Source organism: Eucalyptus grandis, chromosome 1, assembly GCF_016545825.1.
Source record: "Eucalyptus grandis isolate ANBG69807.140 chromosome 1, ASM1654582v1, whole genome shotgun sequence".
NCBI classification, from domain to species: Eukaryota; Viridiplantae; Streptophyta; class Magnoliopsida; order Myrtales; family Myrtaceae; genus Eucalyptus; species Eucalyptus grandis.
In genome coordinates this window covers 40,525,501-40,541,033 of record NC_052612.1, presented here as the reverse complement: position 1 = coordinate 40,541,033, position 15,533 = coordinate 40,525,501, and the positions used below count along the sequence as shown (strand labels likewise).

Genomic DNA, 15,533 nt, shown 5'->3' with positions numbered 1-15,533 from the left:
TTCCTTAGCCCTCTTGAAAGTTCACACACAAAACACACTTGCACACACATCAAACACACGCTTCCGCAAAAACACCGACGGTATGCAATGACTGACTATAATTGTATAGATCAGTGCAATCGATGTGATCAAGATAAAGTATGCAATGACTGACTAGAGAGAGAGAGAGGCGTGTGATCGTCACGGGCTCTACCAGTGGCATTGATTATCACATAGCCAGGTCTCTCTCTCTCTCTCTCTCTCTAACTCAGAATTCTCCCTATTGTTGTGCGGTTTCAAAATGAAGGGCCGTATGATTCTGAAGCAAACCAACGATATTTGAATCAGAGGACGAAAAGGGGATCAACTAAAGTAAGAAACAGTAGCTTGTATGTTTCTTTAAAATGAAATCTCAACTTGAATGAACGAGGTAATGGAAAGGACTGTTGAGGAGGATATCTAATTGCCCGGAAAGGTTTGACGGATGTTTTCTACAGAGAACTTGCTTTTGCCGCTGCACATGTGATAATGGCTTGCCAGAGAGTTGATGGGGCAAAGAAGATTGCTAAAAGGTGGAAAGAGACTGGCGATATCAAGACGCTGCATGTCGAGGTAAAATAGCAAAACTGTGAGTCTTGACAGCTATGCACGTGAGCATCCCTGATCTGCATTCGACCACCTCATCACCAACGTCGGGTTTCATTACCCAAGTTTAGCACAGGCTTCATCTTGGGTCCTGATGGTTGAATTAGATCAAACTGAGCAAAGCTTTCAGTTAATGAAGTTCTCTGAACTGGCAAAAGACGTTTTAAGTCAATCTTTAAGGAAGCAATTTGTGATGGACCTTCACTGGGGCGGTAGTCTAGTTACACGTCCAATAGTCGTCTTCTTGACTGATATCAGATGGTTTAAAGGACATTTGTACCGGATTGGATACTCTTTCCAGACATTTAAATCGTTGATTGTCTCTGACTCTAGTAATAATACGAGAAATGATCCAAATGCAGGTGATGGAACTGGACTTGCTGTCCCTTAGCTCAGTCAGGCAATCCACAGTGGAGTGGGATCAAAGTGGAAAGCCCCTTCATATTCTCATCAACAATGCCGGGATTCTTCTCCTGGGAGGCATAATTTCCTGCTGTTGTGTTGAATCATGTTCTCTTCTACTTTTGCCCATCTATGTATGCGCGCTCAGTCAGTTCCTTTTTATCAGTGCATTGAGCTTAGATCCAGATAAAACACTTACAGAATGCATATTCTTCTTGGACTGTTTACTTTCGATAGCAGAGCCGAGGCAATCTTTGGAGGATGGACTCAAGAAGTATATTTAAGTTAATCACATCGGCACCTTGCTGCTCACCCTTCTTCTGCTCCCCTCAATGCTCAAAGCCAACTCTGCTAGCATCGTTAACGTCAATTCCACAGTAACTGTTGTCTGAGATAAAAAGATCGTTTTGGAACTTTGAAAAGAATTACCTATAAAATTAAATCCAGAATGTTTGTTGAATTAATACTAAGCTTCAAGAAAACCTAGGTTCATCACTGGGGAGCCGTGGAACCCAAGTCCTGGAAAATCGGTGCCAATGAAGAGCATAAGTTCAGCAGCTTGATGTCCTACGGATCAAGCAAACTAGCCCAGGTATGTACCTAAACTTGAATCGGTCAATCGTGGAACAAAACAGTCCACCATGAGGCTAAATTTCCCCCACAACATATTTTTAAACATGCAGCTCATGTTTCTGAAGGCTCTAAGCACTAAACTCATAATAAGGCAAAGATTTCAGTACTATGTGTAGCTGCGCACCCTGGTAGCGTCGAATCAAACTTGGTAATCCGTTGACCTGGAATTATTGTTTAGCTTTATGTTCCATTTGAAATTGTGGAATGACCAGCGTTGGCTTTTTTATGCTTTTTCGCGGCTGTCAAATGGCAGGATGAGAGGATTTTGGATGTTGGATCCTTCTAAAGGTAAATAAAATTGTTTCTATGTTATGATCATTGCATTATGCGCTTTAGGTCTCCTTTTCTTCTTTTCTACATTATTGAATTTTTCTTGCTTGAGAATGACCTTTTCTGAGAATATAAAAAGTAGATAATCTAGTGGATTACGGCTGCTGAGATAAATCTAAGAGTTGATCACTAATAGATGAAAAATTAAAGAGGACATGGACCAGAGATTCAATAGACATCGCCCCCAAACACATGAAATTAGAGGAACAATTGTCCTCTGCCTTCCTGTCAATGTTATTGGGCGAAAGAAAATTCGGTTTTCTGGGAAAACAGAACAGAGTTACTCCGTTCATTTCTATTGTAATATTGGCATTTGTGGACCAAATTAAAAAAAAAAAGGAAAGAAAAGAAAGGTTGAAAATTCGAAGAAAAGGGAAGAGAAGGGGATGCTCGGTTCTTAAAGTGACCGAGAGCCTTTGGGAGAAGAGAGAAAGAAGAGAAGGAAGAAGGAGAAGAAGGAAGAGGAATAAAGAAGAGGATTTTGTGCCACAGGAACCTCGCCAAGCTGACTCAACTTCATATCGTAATGTCCTGATAAATGCTTGCACCCCTCGCTTGTTCAATCAAAGTAGTTTCAGACTTATGACTTGAAATTCGGAATTTTTAGAGATTTGTGTGGTGAAGTCCTGATTTTTGAGTCTTTGGGCAGCAAATATATAGAGAAATGATAGTTTAAGGTGTCATGAAGCTGTAGTATTTTACGGATCTCAATTTGAGTTTATGATTTGTTTGGAACAAAATTTCAAAGTTCCTCACATGCAATTCTGAACGGCAAACTTCGGGCCTGAATTTCAGCTGTTTTTGGTGAGGTTTTGGATGGCTGAGCTGGGTTGTTGTAATATATTAAAACGGCTTTCTATGGACTGCACACTTGCTTGAAATGGATGTATGTGGAGGAGGAAATTATGGCTCGAAAAGTTTAGCGTGAGTTGTGCATGGGACAACAATAGGTTTCCGCTGTGAGCGAGCTGTTTTGTTAGTGCAAAGGTGTCATTTCATCAACGAATAAGTATAGATTATTGAGTTGTTCATTGGAGCAGTGATTTACTTGAATTTTGATATAGTTTTTCGATTAAATGATAGGAAATGATAGGAATTCGAGTGCGTCGACTTGAGTAATCACTATAAGTAGATTTCCAGTTTTTCCAAATGAGTGGTGCTATCTATTTTAACAATTTATAAACTCATGTATTCAAAATGATAAGGATTTAATATGTTATGATATATGAATAAGTATGGTTGTTACATAAAATTTGAATTGGACATTTGCTACTTTTTGGTGTTCGTGAATAGTGTAAAAATTGATTGGTGGAAAAATATATTCCGTTTGAGGAACATAGTTGAGAAATATTATGTATTTTGGGTTTGTGAAACTTTTTTATGAAAAGCTTTTGATTTTGAAATGGTTTTATGGAATGTTATAGAGATATCGATTTGTGAAATTCTTTATGAAAGACATTTAATTTGATTCGGTTTGTAAAAGCGATTTATGAGACAAGTCTTTAAATGATTTGAAAATGTTTTATGAAAAGCATTTTGACGGTGTATAATTTGAGTTGCAAAAGTTTTGGTGATATATGAAATGAAAATATGATTTGATTTTGTGGATTTGATTTTTGTGGATTGTGGATGAAATATCTTTGTTGCCTAGTGAGGAACTTGTGGGTATGCACTAGTGGAGACTAAAATATTTGATTGCTTGTCACGTGGCGTTATGCGTGACCATGACTAGATATTTAAGCATATTTGGTTATTGGACTATGAGATTTATTTATAGAATGGACCATCGTGATGTGGTTAATTTATAGAATGGACCATTTGTTGGTTAAATGGAATTTGCCCATCGATAGACCATCGATTGATTTGTTATTGTGAATTGATATTTTATTGATTTATACGGAAAAAAAGGTTTGTTGATATTATTTACTTTTGATAATTTGCGTATATGGTACTCTATTTTTGGGATTGATAAATGGTGACATCATGTTTGTAAATGTGCATAATAAATGTTCAATTTGTTTAGAAGAGATGCACTACTCATTGAGCTGTGGTTGCTCACCTTCCTATTTTCTAATCTTTTTCAAGTTCTTCAATTAGTGTTGAGTAGTATGAATGATATCAACGGGGGACTTTTGGAGTTGGACTTTGATGATTTGAGACTGCATCCTTCCGTCGGAAAGACAGCCATGTCATCCCCATTTTCGATGGTTTTGGGGTGTGACATCTATTCATTATGGAATCAAGTCATAGACTGCTTAACCAGAAAAAAGAAAAGGGGAACAAAATGTTAATTGACAGACATGGGCATTTTTTGCAGTGTCTCCCTCAAGAAAGATGTGCATGTCACTCTTTTTTTGGTCAATTTTCATTTGGCCACTGCTTAGCAGCAAAATGTATCTTGCTACATATTCTTGTTGGTTAGGGGCAAGAAATTCCCTATTTTGCTCTGTCTGAGCTGATGTACCGTTCAACACCACCAAGAACTTTGCATCCTATAGCCAGTGTACGCATTGAAGGATGTCGAGCCTTGCAGATGATACGAAGGAATGCGCGAGAGTTTGGAATGAACGCTGCACTTTTTGGGTTTTAGTCCCAACGGCTGTCTGTCTGAAATTTACCTACCACTACCAAAGAGTGAGTACAATATTAAGAATCGACCAGTTTTCAACGCTCATCCATGATTAGTTTTCGCGATACTCCGGCATGCTTCGAAGCGTTTCAAACTCGACTTATAGTAGCGCTTTAGTAAATATGTCTGTGACTTGGTCCTCGGTTTTGCAATATTTGAGCCCTGATACCGCTGCTAGTTTTTGGTGTTAATATGCAAATGTGTGTGGGCTTTTTATGGAAAAGGAACACCAAGGACGCAAGGAAATTCTTATTGAATTGCTTGTGTGTTTCAAAGGCTAGAGGGGATGAGCTTTCTTGGGGTTGCTCTGTACTTCAGAGAACCGAACAGTAAACCCGACTTCCCCGACTTAAGCCACCAGATATCTCCTCCATTTGCAGGGATAATGGCTGGTGATTTTTCATCATCTTTTTGCCATGAAGTGAGGGAGACATGTAGACTTCTATGGTACCGAAAGGACGCGATGTCCTCGTCACACTCTGGCGTAAAGCGTAATAACCACCGGCCGTGGTGGCTCTACTGGATAAGAGCTTCAATGATCCTTCCTCAAATGTGAGGGGTTCAAAACCTAGTGGAGGCATTTGGTGTCTTAAGTGTTGGTTTCTCCGTTAGGGACCGGCTGTACAAATTATAAAAAAAAAAAAAAAAATTATCCTTAATGAGACGTGTCTAAAATAGCAGAGTTTTGCAATTTATGACGCTTTGTATTGGAAAATTATGAACTTACGCAGGACGGCCACTGACAGAGGGCGCCTTGGCCTGAGGCATGACTGAAAAACTGACATCTACGAACTGTGTGGATGGCCGAGACCTGTCAAGAAGTATAAACATTTTTAGCTTGGGAGTGTGTCTAGTATTCGCCTTGCGTATTTGTTCAGGAAAAATGGACAGATGAAAAAGGTTTCATGCCCAGTCTACGATGCCTGATCAAAGCTTCTCATGGAATCGCATGTCCTGGCTTGGAAAAGGTCAAGGTGCTGAGATGGGAGCAGGGAATTAACGGAGCACGCGTCAGGAATGGAAGTTGTTGGAGCTCAGGTCGTCATGGTCGGAAGGAGAGCGACTCCGGCAAGTACCCCAACATTGGCTTGGGCTCACGGAAAAGTCAGACTTAGGCCGGCCTAGAAATTTTTATGCAGATAATCTCTATCCCGAATCCCAACTATGGATATAAATTGCTATTTGATTAATGACCAGACGGCGAACCAGCTCGGCGCCCGCATTGACCAGGCACTCAGTAGTGCACTGGAAAACATCGTTAAACAATCCGAACCAAAAACTCGTACCGGGGAAGGAATCATTACAAATATCGTCATGCATAGAGTAAGCTAACATCTACAAGTTATCGGCACCGTCAACGTTGGAAGCGCTGACCAATCCTCTATTTATTCTCAGCTTCTACCCATTTGGAGCAAATCATACAAACCAACGAATCGAAACAAAATGATGATGATCACGATGATACTGCGAATGGCGTTCAAGCTGGTCGCTCTTTATTGCCTTCTCTTTCTGCTGCCGTTGATCGCCGCAGCAGTAGACCCGCCACCCCCGGTGGCCCTGCCCAACTGCACCGCCACATGTGGCAACTTGACGGTACCATACCCGTTCGGGATCGGGTCCGGCTGCTTCCTGGATGAACACTATGAAATCGAGTGCCACCCTGGCGGCAACAGCACCCCTGTTGCCACGCTGAAGAACCTCATGAATGTGACAGTGCTCAACATTTCCCTACCGGAGAACTACGGAGGCTTCGACGGATTCATTGAGGTCTTTCAGCCAGTCTTCTACTCTGAGCCGAACCTGCCAAACTGCACGGGCAGAGCAGTGAGCGGCAACACCTCGACGTCGTTGAACTTGAACGGGAGTTCCTTCATGTATTCGCACACAAAGAACGTGTTCGTATCTGGAGGGTGCAACAACCTGGCGTATTATGGTCAGCCCCAGCATGATGTCAGCAGTCGTTGGCTGCAGGTCGACATGCGACGGGACTGCCAGCCAGACTGCCAGCCAGGACGACTGCTGGAATGGGATTGGTTGCTGCATGAACACGATCCCCTTCGGGCTACAGGCGTATTCGGTGGATTTCAAGACAGAGAATGGTTCATCGATGGGCACCGATGGATCGTGCAGGTAATGTTAAAGCTTTACCGAATTGAAAGTTTTGAATCTCTGATTTAAGCATACAATGCCAGTCTGATTATCACACCTTTAAGTGAGAAAATGATCTGAATGTTAAGCCACCCTGCTTGGACTTCGATTTGGGGTCTTAGTGTCTCCGGCGTGAGGTTAGTCAAATTCAGTTGATCCGGAATCAACTCGGTTAAGTTGGAATTTCTACTCAAAAAGAAAATGTTTGTTATATTTAGCTGTCATTAAATCAAAATTTGTATTTTAAGTAAGACTAGTACATTAGGACTACCCAATCGGGAAATATTATTGTCAGTGGGGGTTGAAGTCACCTATCTCATGTTGGTGGTTCATATGAAGGCCTTATGGGAAAACTGAGTCAAAATTAATCCCAATGAACCGTCCACACAAATGCAGGTACGCTTTCTTAGTGGATCACGTCGGGGTACGACTTCCCTAGCAACATGACCGATACACGAACCTTACCGTCGCATGTGCCCGTGACTCTTGAATGGGGTATCTCCGATGAAGTGTTCGTACACATGCCGATTTCAAATGATCTTTACCTATACAATCTTACGACCAGCTACTGGTGCGACCACCGCGACTACTTTACTACGGTTCTGATAACCCCAGACTTTACGTGCAATGTCGTTGCAGGTCTGGCTTTGCCGGTAATCCCTATATAAAAGATGGATGCAAAGGTGAGACGGACCTGATATTCTTTTCATTTATATGTTGATTGATTTGCTTACCCGAACGAGTAAGTTGGATTAGCGTCATTATATATCAGATCTTTTCACTCTACATCGTACCTTTGGAAAACTGTAATTGGACGAGGAACTGGATTAGAATACAGACAGTGAACCAGGAAAAAATTCATTGAACTGTTCTGTCTAGCTCTGCTCTATGTTGTATGCTTTCTTCATTTGTCTAAGCTCTGTCCATTTCATCCTAATTCATCTCACACGGCATTCATGTAGTCTAACTGCTATATATGTGCTCGGTCCATTAAGGGATAAATTACTTATGCACATACTACAAGAAAAAGGGTTGTCTATAGCATTTTGACAGTGCTCTAAAATTGTTGTTTGTAACCTTTTTGATTGTTGGCAGATATAAATGAGTGCTTAAACCCAAATGCCACTTACTGCCCGGGGAAGTGTGTGAACCGACCTGGTTCATATGACTGTGTAGACAACAACAATAACGTGGCCATAATAGGTAAATGTTATGCTCTAGATCATTTGTCAATGTAGGTCTAAAAGTTCTGATAATTCACAATACTTCTGCTCCTACATATTTCTCCTTAATTCATGACGCAACTGTTTTGTTTTCTTTTCATTCGAGAGGCTAAATGCTATTGAATCGAGCAGAAGTGTAGTGACTTATCTTCTAATGTTCAAATTTAACGGGAAAAATGTGTAATGATCTTAGTTACCTCGAAGAAATTAGAGATTTCCCTAAAGCAATTGTTCTCGACTTTTGTCATGAAGGTGTGGGCAGTGGTTTTGGAGCCGTATTCTTTCTGGGATTATCGTGGTGGTTCTACAAATTCATAAAGAGGCGGCATGAAATCAAGCTTAAAGAGAAGTTCTTCAAACGAAATGGCGGTTTTTTGTTACAACAGCTATCTTATGACGAGGGCAGTCATATGGAAAAAAGCAAATTGTTCACTTCGAAAGAGTTAGAGAAAGCTACGGATCATTTCAATGACAACAGGATACTCGGTCAAGGTGGTCAAGGAACTGTCTACAAGGGAATGTTAACAGATGGAAGGATTGTTGCAGTCAAAAGGTCGAGAATTGTAGATGAAGGACAAGTTGAACAATTTATCAATGAAGTTATGATTCTCTCACAAATTAATCATCGTAACATCGTCAAATTGTTGGGGTGTTGTTTGGAGATGGAGGTTCCACTTTTGGTGTATGAATTTATTTCAAATGGAACTCTTTTCAGCATTTGCATAATCCAATCGAAGAATTTCCAATGTCATGGGGAATGAGAATGAGGATTGCCACCGAGGTTGCCGGAGCTCTTTCCTATTTGCACTTCACCGCGGCCATACCCATTTACCATCGAGATGTGAAGTCTTCAAATATCCTCTTGGATGACCAGTACCGGGCCAAAGTAGCAGATTTTGGAACTTCGAGATCGATTGCCATCGATCAAACTCACTTGACCACAATGGTCAAAGGAACAATTGGGTACTTAGACCCTGAGTATTTCCAAACATGCCAATTCACAGACAAGAGCGATGTCTATAGTTTTGGGGTAGTCCTAGTTGAGCTATTAACGGGGCAAAAGCCAATCTCTGCAATGAGGGCGGAAGATGGCAGAAGTTTAGCGGTGTATTTTATCGAGTCAATGGAGGAAAACCACCTTCTTGACATCGTTGATGCTGGACTGATAAAGCAAAGTCAAGAAGAAGAGATTCTGGGAGTTGCAAATTTGGCAAAGAGATGCTTGAACTCGAATGGAAGGAATCGACCTACCATGAAAGAGGTGGCAATGGAGTTGGAGCGAATAAGAGCACAACATGTCAATCCTTCCACTCTTGAGCAAAATCATCATCCAATTGACCACGTAAGGACTCGATCAATTCGAGCTTGGCATGATTTCTCTATGCCAGTGAGGTCCGAAACTCAGACAACTTCATCCGAGTTCCAACTGCTCATGCACAGTTTAGAACGATAAAGATACACGATCTCAATTACCTGTTATTTTACATATGTTTGGCATGCACGCAAACTATCATCTACCAAAAAGTATTATCTTACTATTATCCATTCAGATGATTAGTTAGGCAATCTAGTCTTCTACAGACAAGATATTTCGTGTATTTGTGCAATGTAAGGATTTGGGAACACTTTAGTTGCATTACAGGACGATTCTGCTTATTTCATGGTCTGAAGTATTCTTCTATAGCATCTTGCTGGGGAGATTCTCATCAATTCGAATGAAATTTGGTCGTGGAAATGAAGACAACGGCAACTTAATCGGTGCAACAGATTCTTCTACAACAAGGTCCCCAGGGTAGTTTTCACCATCATCATTATCCGTTGGTTCCGCACGGTACTCTGCATCATCATCCATCGGGACATGATATACAATTTGCATCGTCGCCGTGGTTGTCCACTTGGTATTCGCATCATCATATGTTGGGTCCACAGTGGTAGTTTGCATCCTCATTCATCAGGTCCAGTACCGGTGAAGGCGTCCGACAAGAAATAGACGTTTAACACACGAAAGCAATCATCAAAATGGTATCGCCATGCTAACAGTCAGAGTTGAGCCAAATAAGAAGCAGGCAAATTTAAAAGAGCGATTATTGTATTACATCTCGAAGCCATTGGGGTTTATCTTGAAATCCCTCGTGTTAGAATGTTTAAAAAATAAATCATATTTTCATCTGACAGCTTAAACTTTTAGAACAGTTAGTAATAGTCTTACAAAATCTTACATGACATCAAAGATATAGATGTTGAATTCTACGTGTGTGTGAGACAATGAAAAAAATGCTAGTCAAATTTGAATATTTCACTTGTAATTACATCCACTGAATCTTCTTTGTGGCAAAAATGTATCATCTCATGTATTTTTAAGAAGAGAAAGTTTCTACTGAAAATTTCTAGGGGAAATATATATATTCCCCTATGTATTATGAGGTCAATGTAATTTGGGTTCATCGGCTAATACTCCATGTAAAACTTTTGAATTTCAACATAACATCTGAAAATAATTAGGTAAAGCCTGCGAAAATTGTAGATTAAAATTTAAAATTATAAAAATGATTTGATGTGGAAAAAAATCCATGATTCAATTGTATTTTGAAGTCATCGAATATATTTTTAAAATAGACAATTAAAGAACAAATTAAGGCAAATTGGAAGGTAGGTAACGCAAAAGTTTTCGTGATGATCGATAGGAAGAAAAAAACTAAAAAGGAAAAAAAGTACAATTCTGTAACGGAGAGGATACAAAAGAAAGAAGAAGAAGAATTATTGGCATAAAGATAATGCATGGATGGAATAGAATAAAAAAAAGGAGAAAAAAGAAAAAAGATGGAAAACCGAGTAAAAAGCATGACAAATTTAATGAAATACAAAGATGTAAAATTGAGAAATGAAAAGCGTAGCCAAGCTTCCGCTGGGCTACCATTTCTTTATCACTCTAGCATGCGCCCAATTATACATAATAATTTTACTATTGCAGGGTTCTATGTGCGTGACTCTTTTTTTAGAATTTATGACAATTTCATATATAAAACACATGTGCCATTGAAGAAAATCAAAATATTCAATTGAACAAGTTACCTTTTACTAACCATTGCATCAAATATATCTTATTGAATAAAGGGAGCTCGACTTAATGTTGGAAGTCCAATCTTACAAACTCTAAAGCAAGAGTTCGGGATCGTTTCTTCTTCTTCTTCTTTTTTGTTTTTTTGACAATTTTTCTGCACATTAATGCTCGAGGTAGTGGGGTAATTTAATCACATCCATGAAATATTTTAAAATCATAAAATTAGTTGAAATTCTATAGAGGGATAGCAAAAGTTGAATTGGGGCAATATGAAATTAAGTGATCTCGTGAAGTGAAGAACAAGTAATATTTAGTGATCAATATAAAGTGATTTAGGGATTAATTTTAGGGTGGGTAGTTCTAAATTTGAAACTTAGAATATGCTAGGATTGATTCTAATATTTTAAACCTGAAATCTACTTTGTATATTCTGTAACCGACCCTATCGGTTCTTTTATTACAATGAAGTATTTTAAAAGAATGATGTTAAAATGTTACTTTTTATATTTTATTTATTTATTTATTTAAGAATGCCATATTATATTCTCTATTCAATACTAGAGAGTAGAGAGAGAGTGTGTAAGAAATGAGAGGGGAGAGGCTGTGGCTTGAGAAATAAAAAAGATTAAGGTTTGGGTTTCCAGAACATATTCCAAACCGCCGTCTCCTCCTCGATGGTTGAGTGGGTTCAGCAATCAGACAAACACAATAATACAAAGAGTTTTGGCATTCTCGGGAGGATGACTTTCTAGACACATCTCGGCAGCAAATATCTTGGGGGTACGTAGTTGATGGGAAATTCCCATCAAGGGGACCATTTCATTAGTAAGAACGACAGTGGCCTTTCGACTACAACTATCTCACACCAACATAGCGCAACGGGCTGCGTAACTTACGTCGCCTTAAGTTACGCAGCTTATTGCGTTATCTTGATGTGAGATAATTGTAGTCAAAAGGCCACCGACATCAATTTGTCTTAATTGGAAAAATACGACATCGATTTGTCGCCATACTTAGCAAGGAATAGTCATACGAATAATAGGTGGATATTCTTGACCGTCATTCCTACAATGACATTGATTTGTCTTAGTTGGAAAAATACGACATTGATTTGTCGTCATACTTAGCAAGGAATAGTCACACTAATAATAGACAGATATTCATGCAAACTCCATCAATAATTGCATTGACGGACAGAGATCAAGTAGCAGATTCAAGTCGACTAGTTTCGTCGGGTGAGCGGAGGGGGGTGGGGGAGAGAGAGAGAGAGAGAGGTACCTGGATATTTCCTTAATTTAGCAACACGTGAACAGGCAAGAAAAATTACGGCCACCTCCTATTCACACTAAAGTCGGTTGGACTTCAAGAGCCCTATAAATACGCAAGGGGGGAGGCCACGCGGCAAGGGGGAGAACGAAAAAAATTCTCCTGAGAGGATTGTGAGAGCTATTAAAAAAAGAGAGCCCGTGTGGAGACACACGAGTTGAGAGAAAGGAGGGGATTAAAAAAGGAGAGACTCTCGTAGAAAGAAGAAAATATGGAGTTTAAAAAAGGGAAAATTACACAAATAGTCCCTATATTTTCACTCGATGTCGATTCGTCGCGAACTTTCGATTGGGCTCATTTGGTCAAAACTATTGATAAAGTGTCGATATATCTGAACTTTCGAATGGCTCAATTTGGTCCACCGAACTATTAATAAAATGTCGATCTAGTCCACTGAATTTTCGATTGGCTCAAGTTGGTCCCCGAACTATGATGAAATGTCCGATCTAGTCCTTCGTTACTATTTTTTTTTTTTTCCTTTTTTCCCTTTTTTTCCTTTTTTTTTTTTTTTTTTTCGCTTTCCCTCCGCCGGAGCGGCGGAGGGCGGCGCCCGTCCGGCGAGCCCCGCCGGCGTCCCTCGCCGATCTTGCGAGGGAGCCCCTCGCCGACGCCGGCGAGGGGCTCTCCCGCAGACCGCGAGGGGCCGTCCCGCCGGCGTCGCGAGGGAGAGCCCGGCGGCGTCGAGCGAGGGCGGGCTCTCCGCCGGCGTCCTCGCAAGCGGGCGAGGGCTCTCCCTCGCAGATCCGGCGGCGAGGGGCCGTCCTCGCCGGCGTGCGAGGAGAGCCCTCGCCGCGTGCGAGCGGCGAGGGCGAGGGCTCCCTCGCGGGCGTCCCAAGCGGGCGAGGGCTCTCCCTTGCCGGGATGCGAGGGGCCGTCCTCGCCGGCGTGCGCGCGGGGCTCTCCCCTCGCGGATCTGCGGGGAGAGCCCCTCGCCCGCTGCGAGGGACGAGGGCCGTCCTCGCCGTCTGCGAGGGAGAGCCCCTCGCCGGCGTCGGGCGGGCGAGGCGAGGGGCTCCCTCGCCGGCGTCCCTCGCAAGCGGGCGAGGGCTCTCCTCGCAGATCCGGCGAGGGGCCGTCCTCGCCGCGTCTGCGCGGGGCTCTCCTCGCCCATCTGCGAGGGAGAGCCCCTCGCCGCTTGCGGGGCGCCGGGAGCCCTCGCCGACGCCGCGAGGGCTCTCCCTCGCGGACGCCGGCCGAAGGCGGCCCCTCGCCGGCGGGAGAGCCCTCGCCCGCTTGCGAGGGACGCCGGCGGGGAGCCCGCCGGCGTCGGGAGGGCTCCCTCGCAAGATCGGCGAGGACTCGCCCGCTGCGAGGGACGCCGGCGAGGGCTCCTCGCCGGACGCCGACCCTCCGCCCGGCTCCCGAGGGAAAGCGAAAAAAAAAAAAAAAAAAAAAAAGGAAGAAAAGGAAAAAAAAAAAGGAAAAAAAAGGAAAAAAAGGGAAAAAAAAGAAAAATAGTAACGAAGGACTAGATCGGACATTTCATCATAGTTTAGGGGCAACTTGAGCCGATCGAAAGTTCATGGACTAGATCGGACATTTTATTAATAGTTCGGGACCAAATCGGCCATTCGATTTTAGGGACTAGATCGACATTTTATTAATAGTTCGAGATCAATTGAGCCATTCGAAGTTTAGGGGCCCCGATCGACATTTTATTAATAGTTCGGGGCCAAATCGGCCCGTCGAAAGTTCGGGGACGAAATGGACATTGAGTGAAAATATAGGGACTATTTGTTTTCCCTTTAAAAAAGAAGAAAAAAGAGAGAGAGAGACTGCAGAGCAGAGAGTGAGACGTGAGAGAGAGACGAGAAAAGAAGTGACCAAACAGCAGAAAAAAAGAAAAAAAGAAAAAAAAGAGGAAAAGACCCCTACTGTTCATCTTCTGCGGAGGTTCCTTGGCCGCTCGGCTGCCCCCGCAGCGCCCGACGCCCCCTCTGCCTCGGCTGCTGCCGTCGCTCGCCTCCATCGCGCCCGCCAGCCTCCGCCTGCAACTCGCGCCGACCCGCGACGACCCGACGCCCAGCAACCGCGCCCGACGCCAGCAACCCGCACCACCTTCGCCCGCCGGTCGCAGCGCATCTCCGCCCGTCTCTGCAACCAACCGCTGCTTCTCGCTCGTCACCGCGTCTGCACCTCCACCTGACGCCGCGCCACCGCCCAGACGCCCGCAAGCTGCAGCACCCGCCGCTACGCCCTACCCGTCGCCGCGCCTCCTCCGTCTTGCCTGGCCCGAGTTGCGCGCTGCTGCTCCTTCCCTGCAGGTACACCAGCGACTACGAGCTGTGCCAAGCACCACCAGCCACGACCCCCCCGCTGTCTTGAGCTCGCTGACTCGACACCGGCCTGCTCGCTGCTCTGCCGAGTCCACCAGCTCTCCTTCCTGAGTTGCTGCGCCTGAGCTGCCCCCACAAAGTCCTCGACGAGCTTGACCAGAAGCTGCTGTTGCGTTGCAACCGCCACAGCCTGACCCCGACGCGAACCACCGTTCGTGAATCTTTGGCGCCGATCCAAATAAGGTAGTTTTCTTTAACCAAATCTCTTCTCAATATTATTATACAAACTGAAATGTTTGATGAGCTTTAGGCATTACCTAATAGGATATTATTGGTAAAAATCACTATAATTACTAATTTGGTCCGTAAGATTTCAGACCATTTTTTAATTATGTTGATTTTGATGATATTTTAGCTTTGAAATCATTATAATTATTAAGTTGATCCGAGAGACTTCGGATCAATTTTTTAATTATTTTGATTTTTCTTGACTGTTATGACGTTTAGGTTAAAATAATCGTTAATTTAATCTGTGAGACGACGGATTATTTTTTCAATTATTTTAGTCCTTCATCTGATGAATATCCTGAGTAAGTTAGGTACAATGCTTGTTTGGTAATTGCTTGTTTTGGAAAACACTAAAAAAAAAAAAAATCAATCAAATCTTGCATCGGAATATGATGGCTTCATAAATTAGGATTGCATTTTGCACCTCATGATATATATAGGGCTTCATGATAGTATTATTTAGTTTGAATATGATTGCATGTTTAGATAATTTTGGAATAGATTAGGAAAGGATCTAAATAACATTTTTTGTAGATAGGGTTTTGGATAATGTTTGCATATTTTAATAATCTCATTTAAATATATATATATAT

General features: G+C 42.4%; 2 protein-coding genes across 2 annotated transcripts; both read left to right on the top strand.

The window, feature by feature from the left end:
• Nucleotides 1–507: 507 nt before the first annotated feature.
• Nucleotides 508–5,733, top strand: LOC104414079 (dehydrogenase/reductase SDR family member FEY-like). Its single transcript, XM_039299211.1, has 4 exons — nucleotides 508–591; nucleotides 987–1,160; nucleotides 1,514–1,618; nucleotides 5,497–5,733. Exons 1-4 carry the CDS (start codon nucleotides 508–510, stop codon nucleotides 5,731–5,733), a joined length of 600 nt encoding a protein of 199 aa, XP_039155145.1.
• Nucleotides 5,734–6,076: 343 nt separating this feature from the next.
• On the top strand, nucleotides 6,077–9,639 carry LOC104414077 (wall-associated receptor kinase-like 22). The gene is given in 5 exon segments (XM_039299207.1): nucleotides 6,077–6,748; nucleotides 7,177–7,405; nucleotides 7,862–7,969; nucleotides 8,242–8,700; nucleotides 8,703–9,639. Coding segments are annotated over 5 exon segments (2,208 nt in total). The 3' UTR covers nucleotides 9,443–9,639.
• Nucleotides 9,640–15,533: the final 5,894 nt, after the last annotated feature.

Coding starts and splice junctions, on each gene's coding strand:
- LOC104414079 (XM_039299211.1), top strand. CDS start 508: ATGGCTTGCCAGAGAGTTGATGGGGCAAAGAAGATTGCTAAAAGGTGG. Junction 592..986: donor TCAAGACGCTGCATGTCGAG/GTAAAATAGCAA, acceptor ATCCAAATGCAG/GTGATGGAACTGGACTTGCT. Junction 1,619..5,496: donor GATCAAGCAAACTAGCCCAG/GTATGTACCTAA, acceptor GTATTTGTTCAG/GAAAAATGGACAGATGAAAA.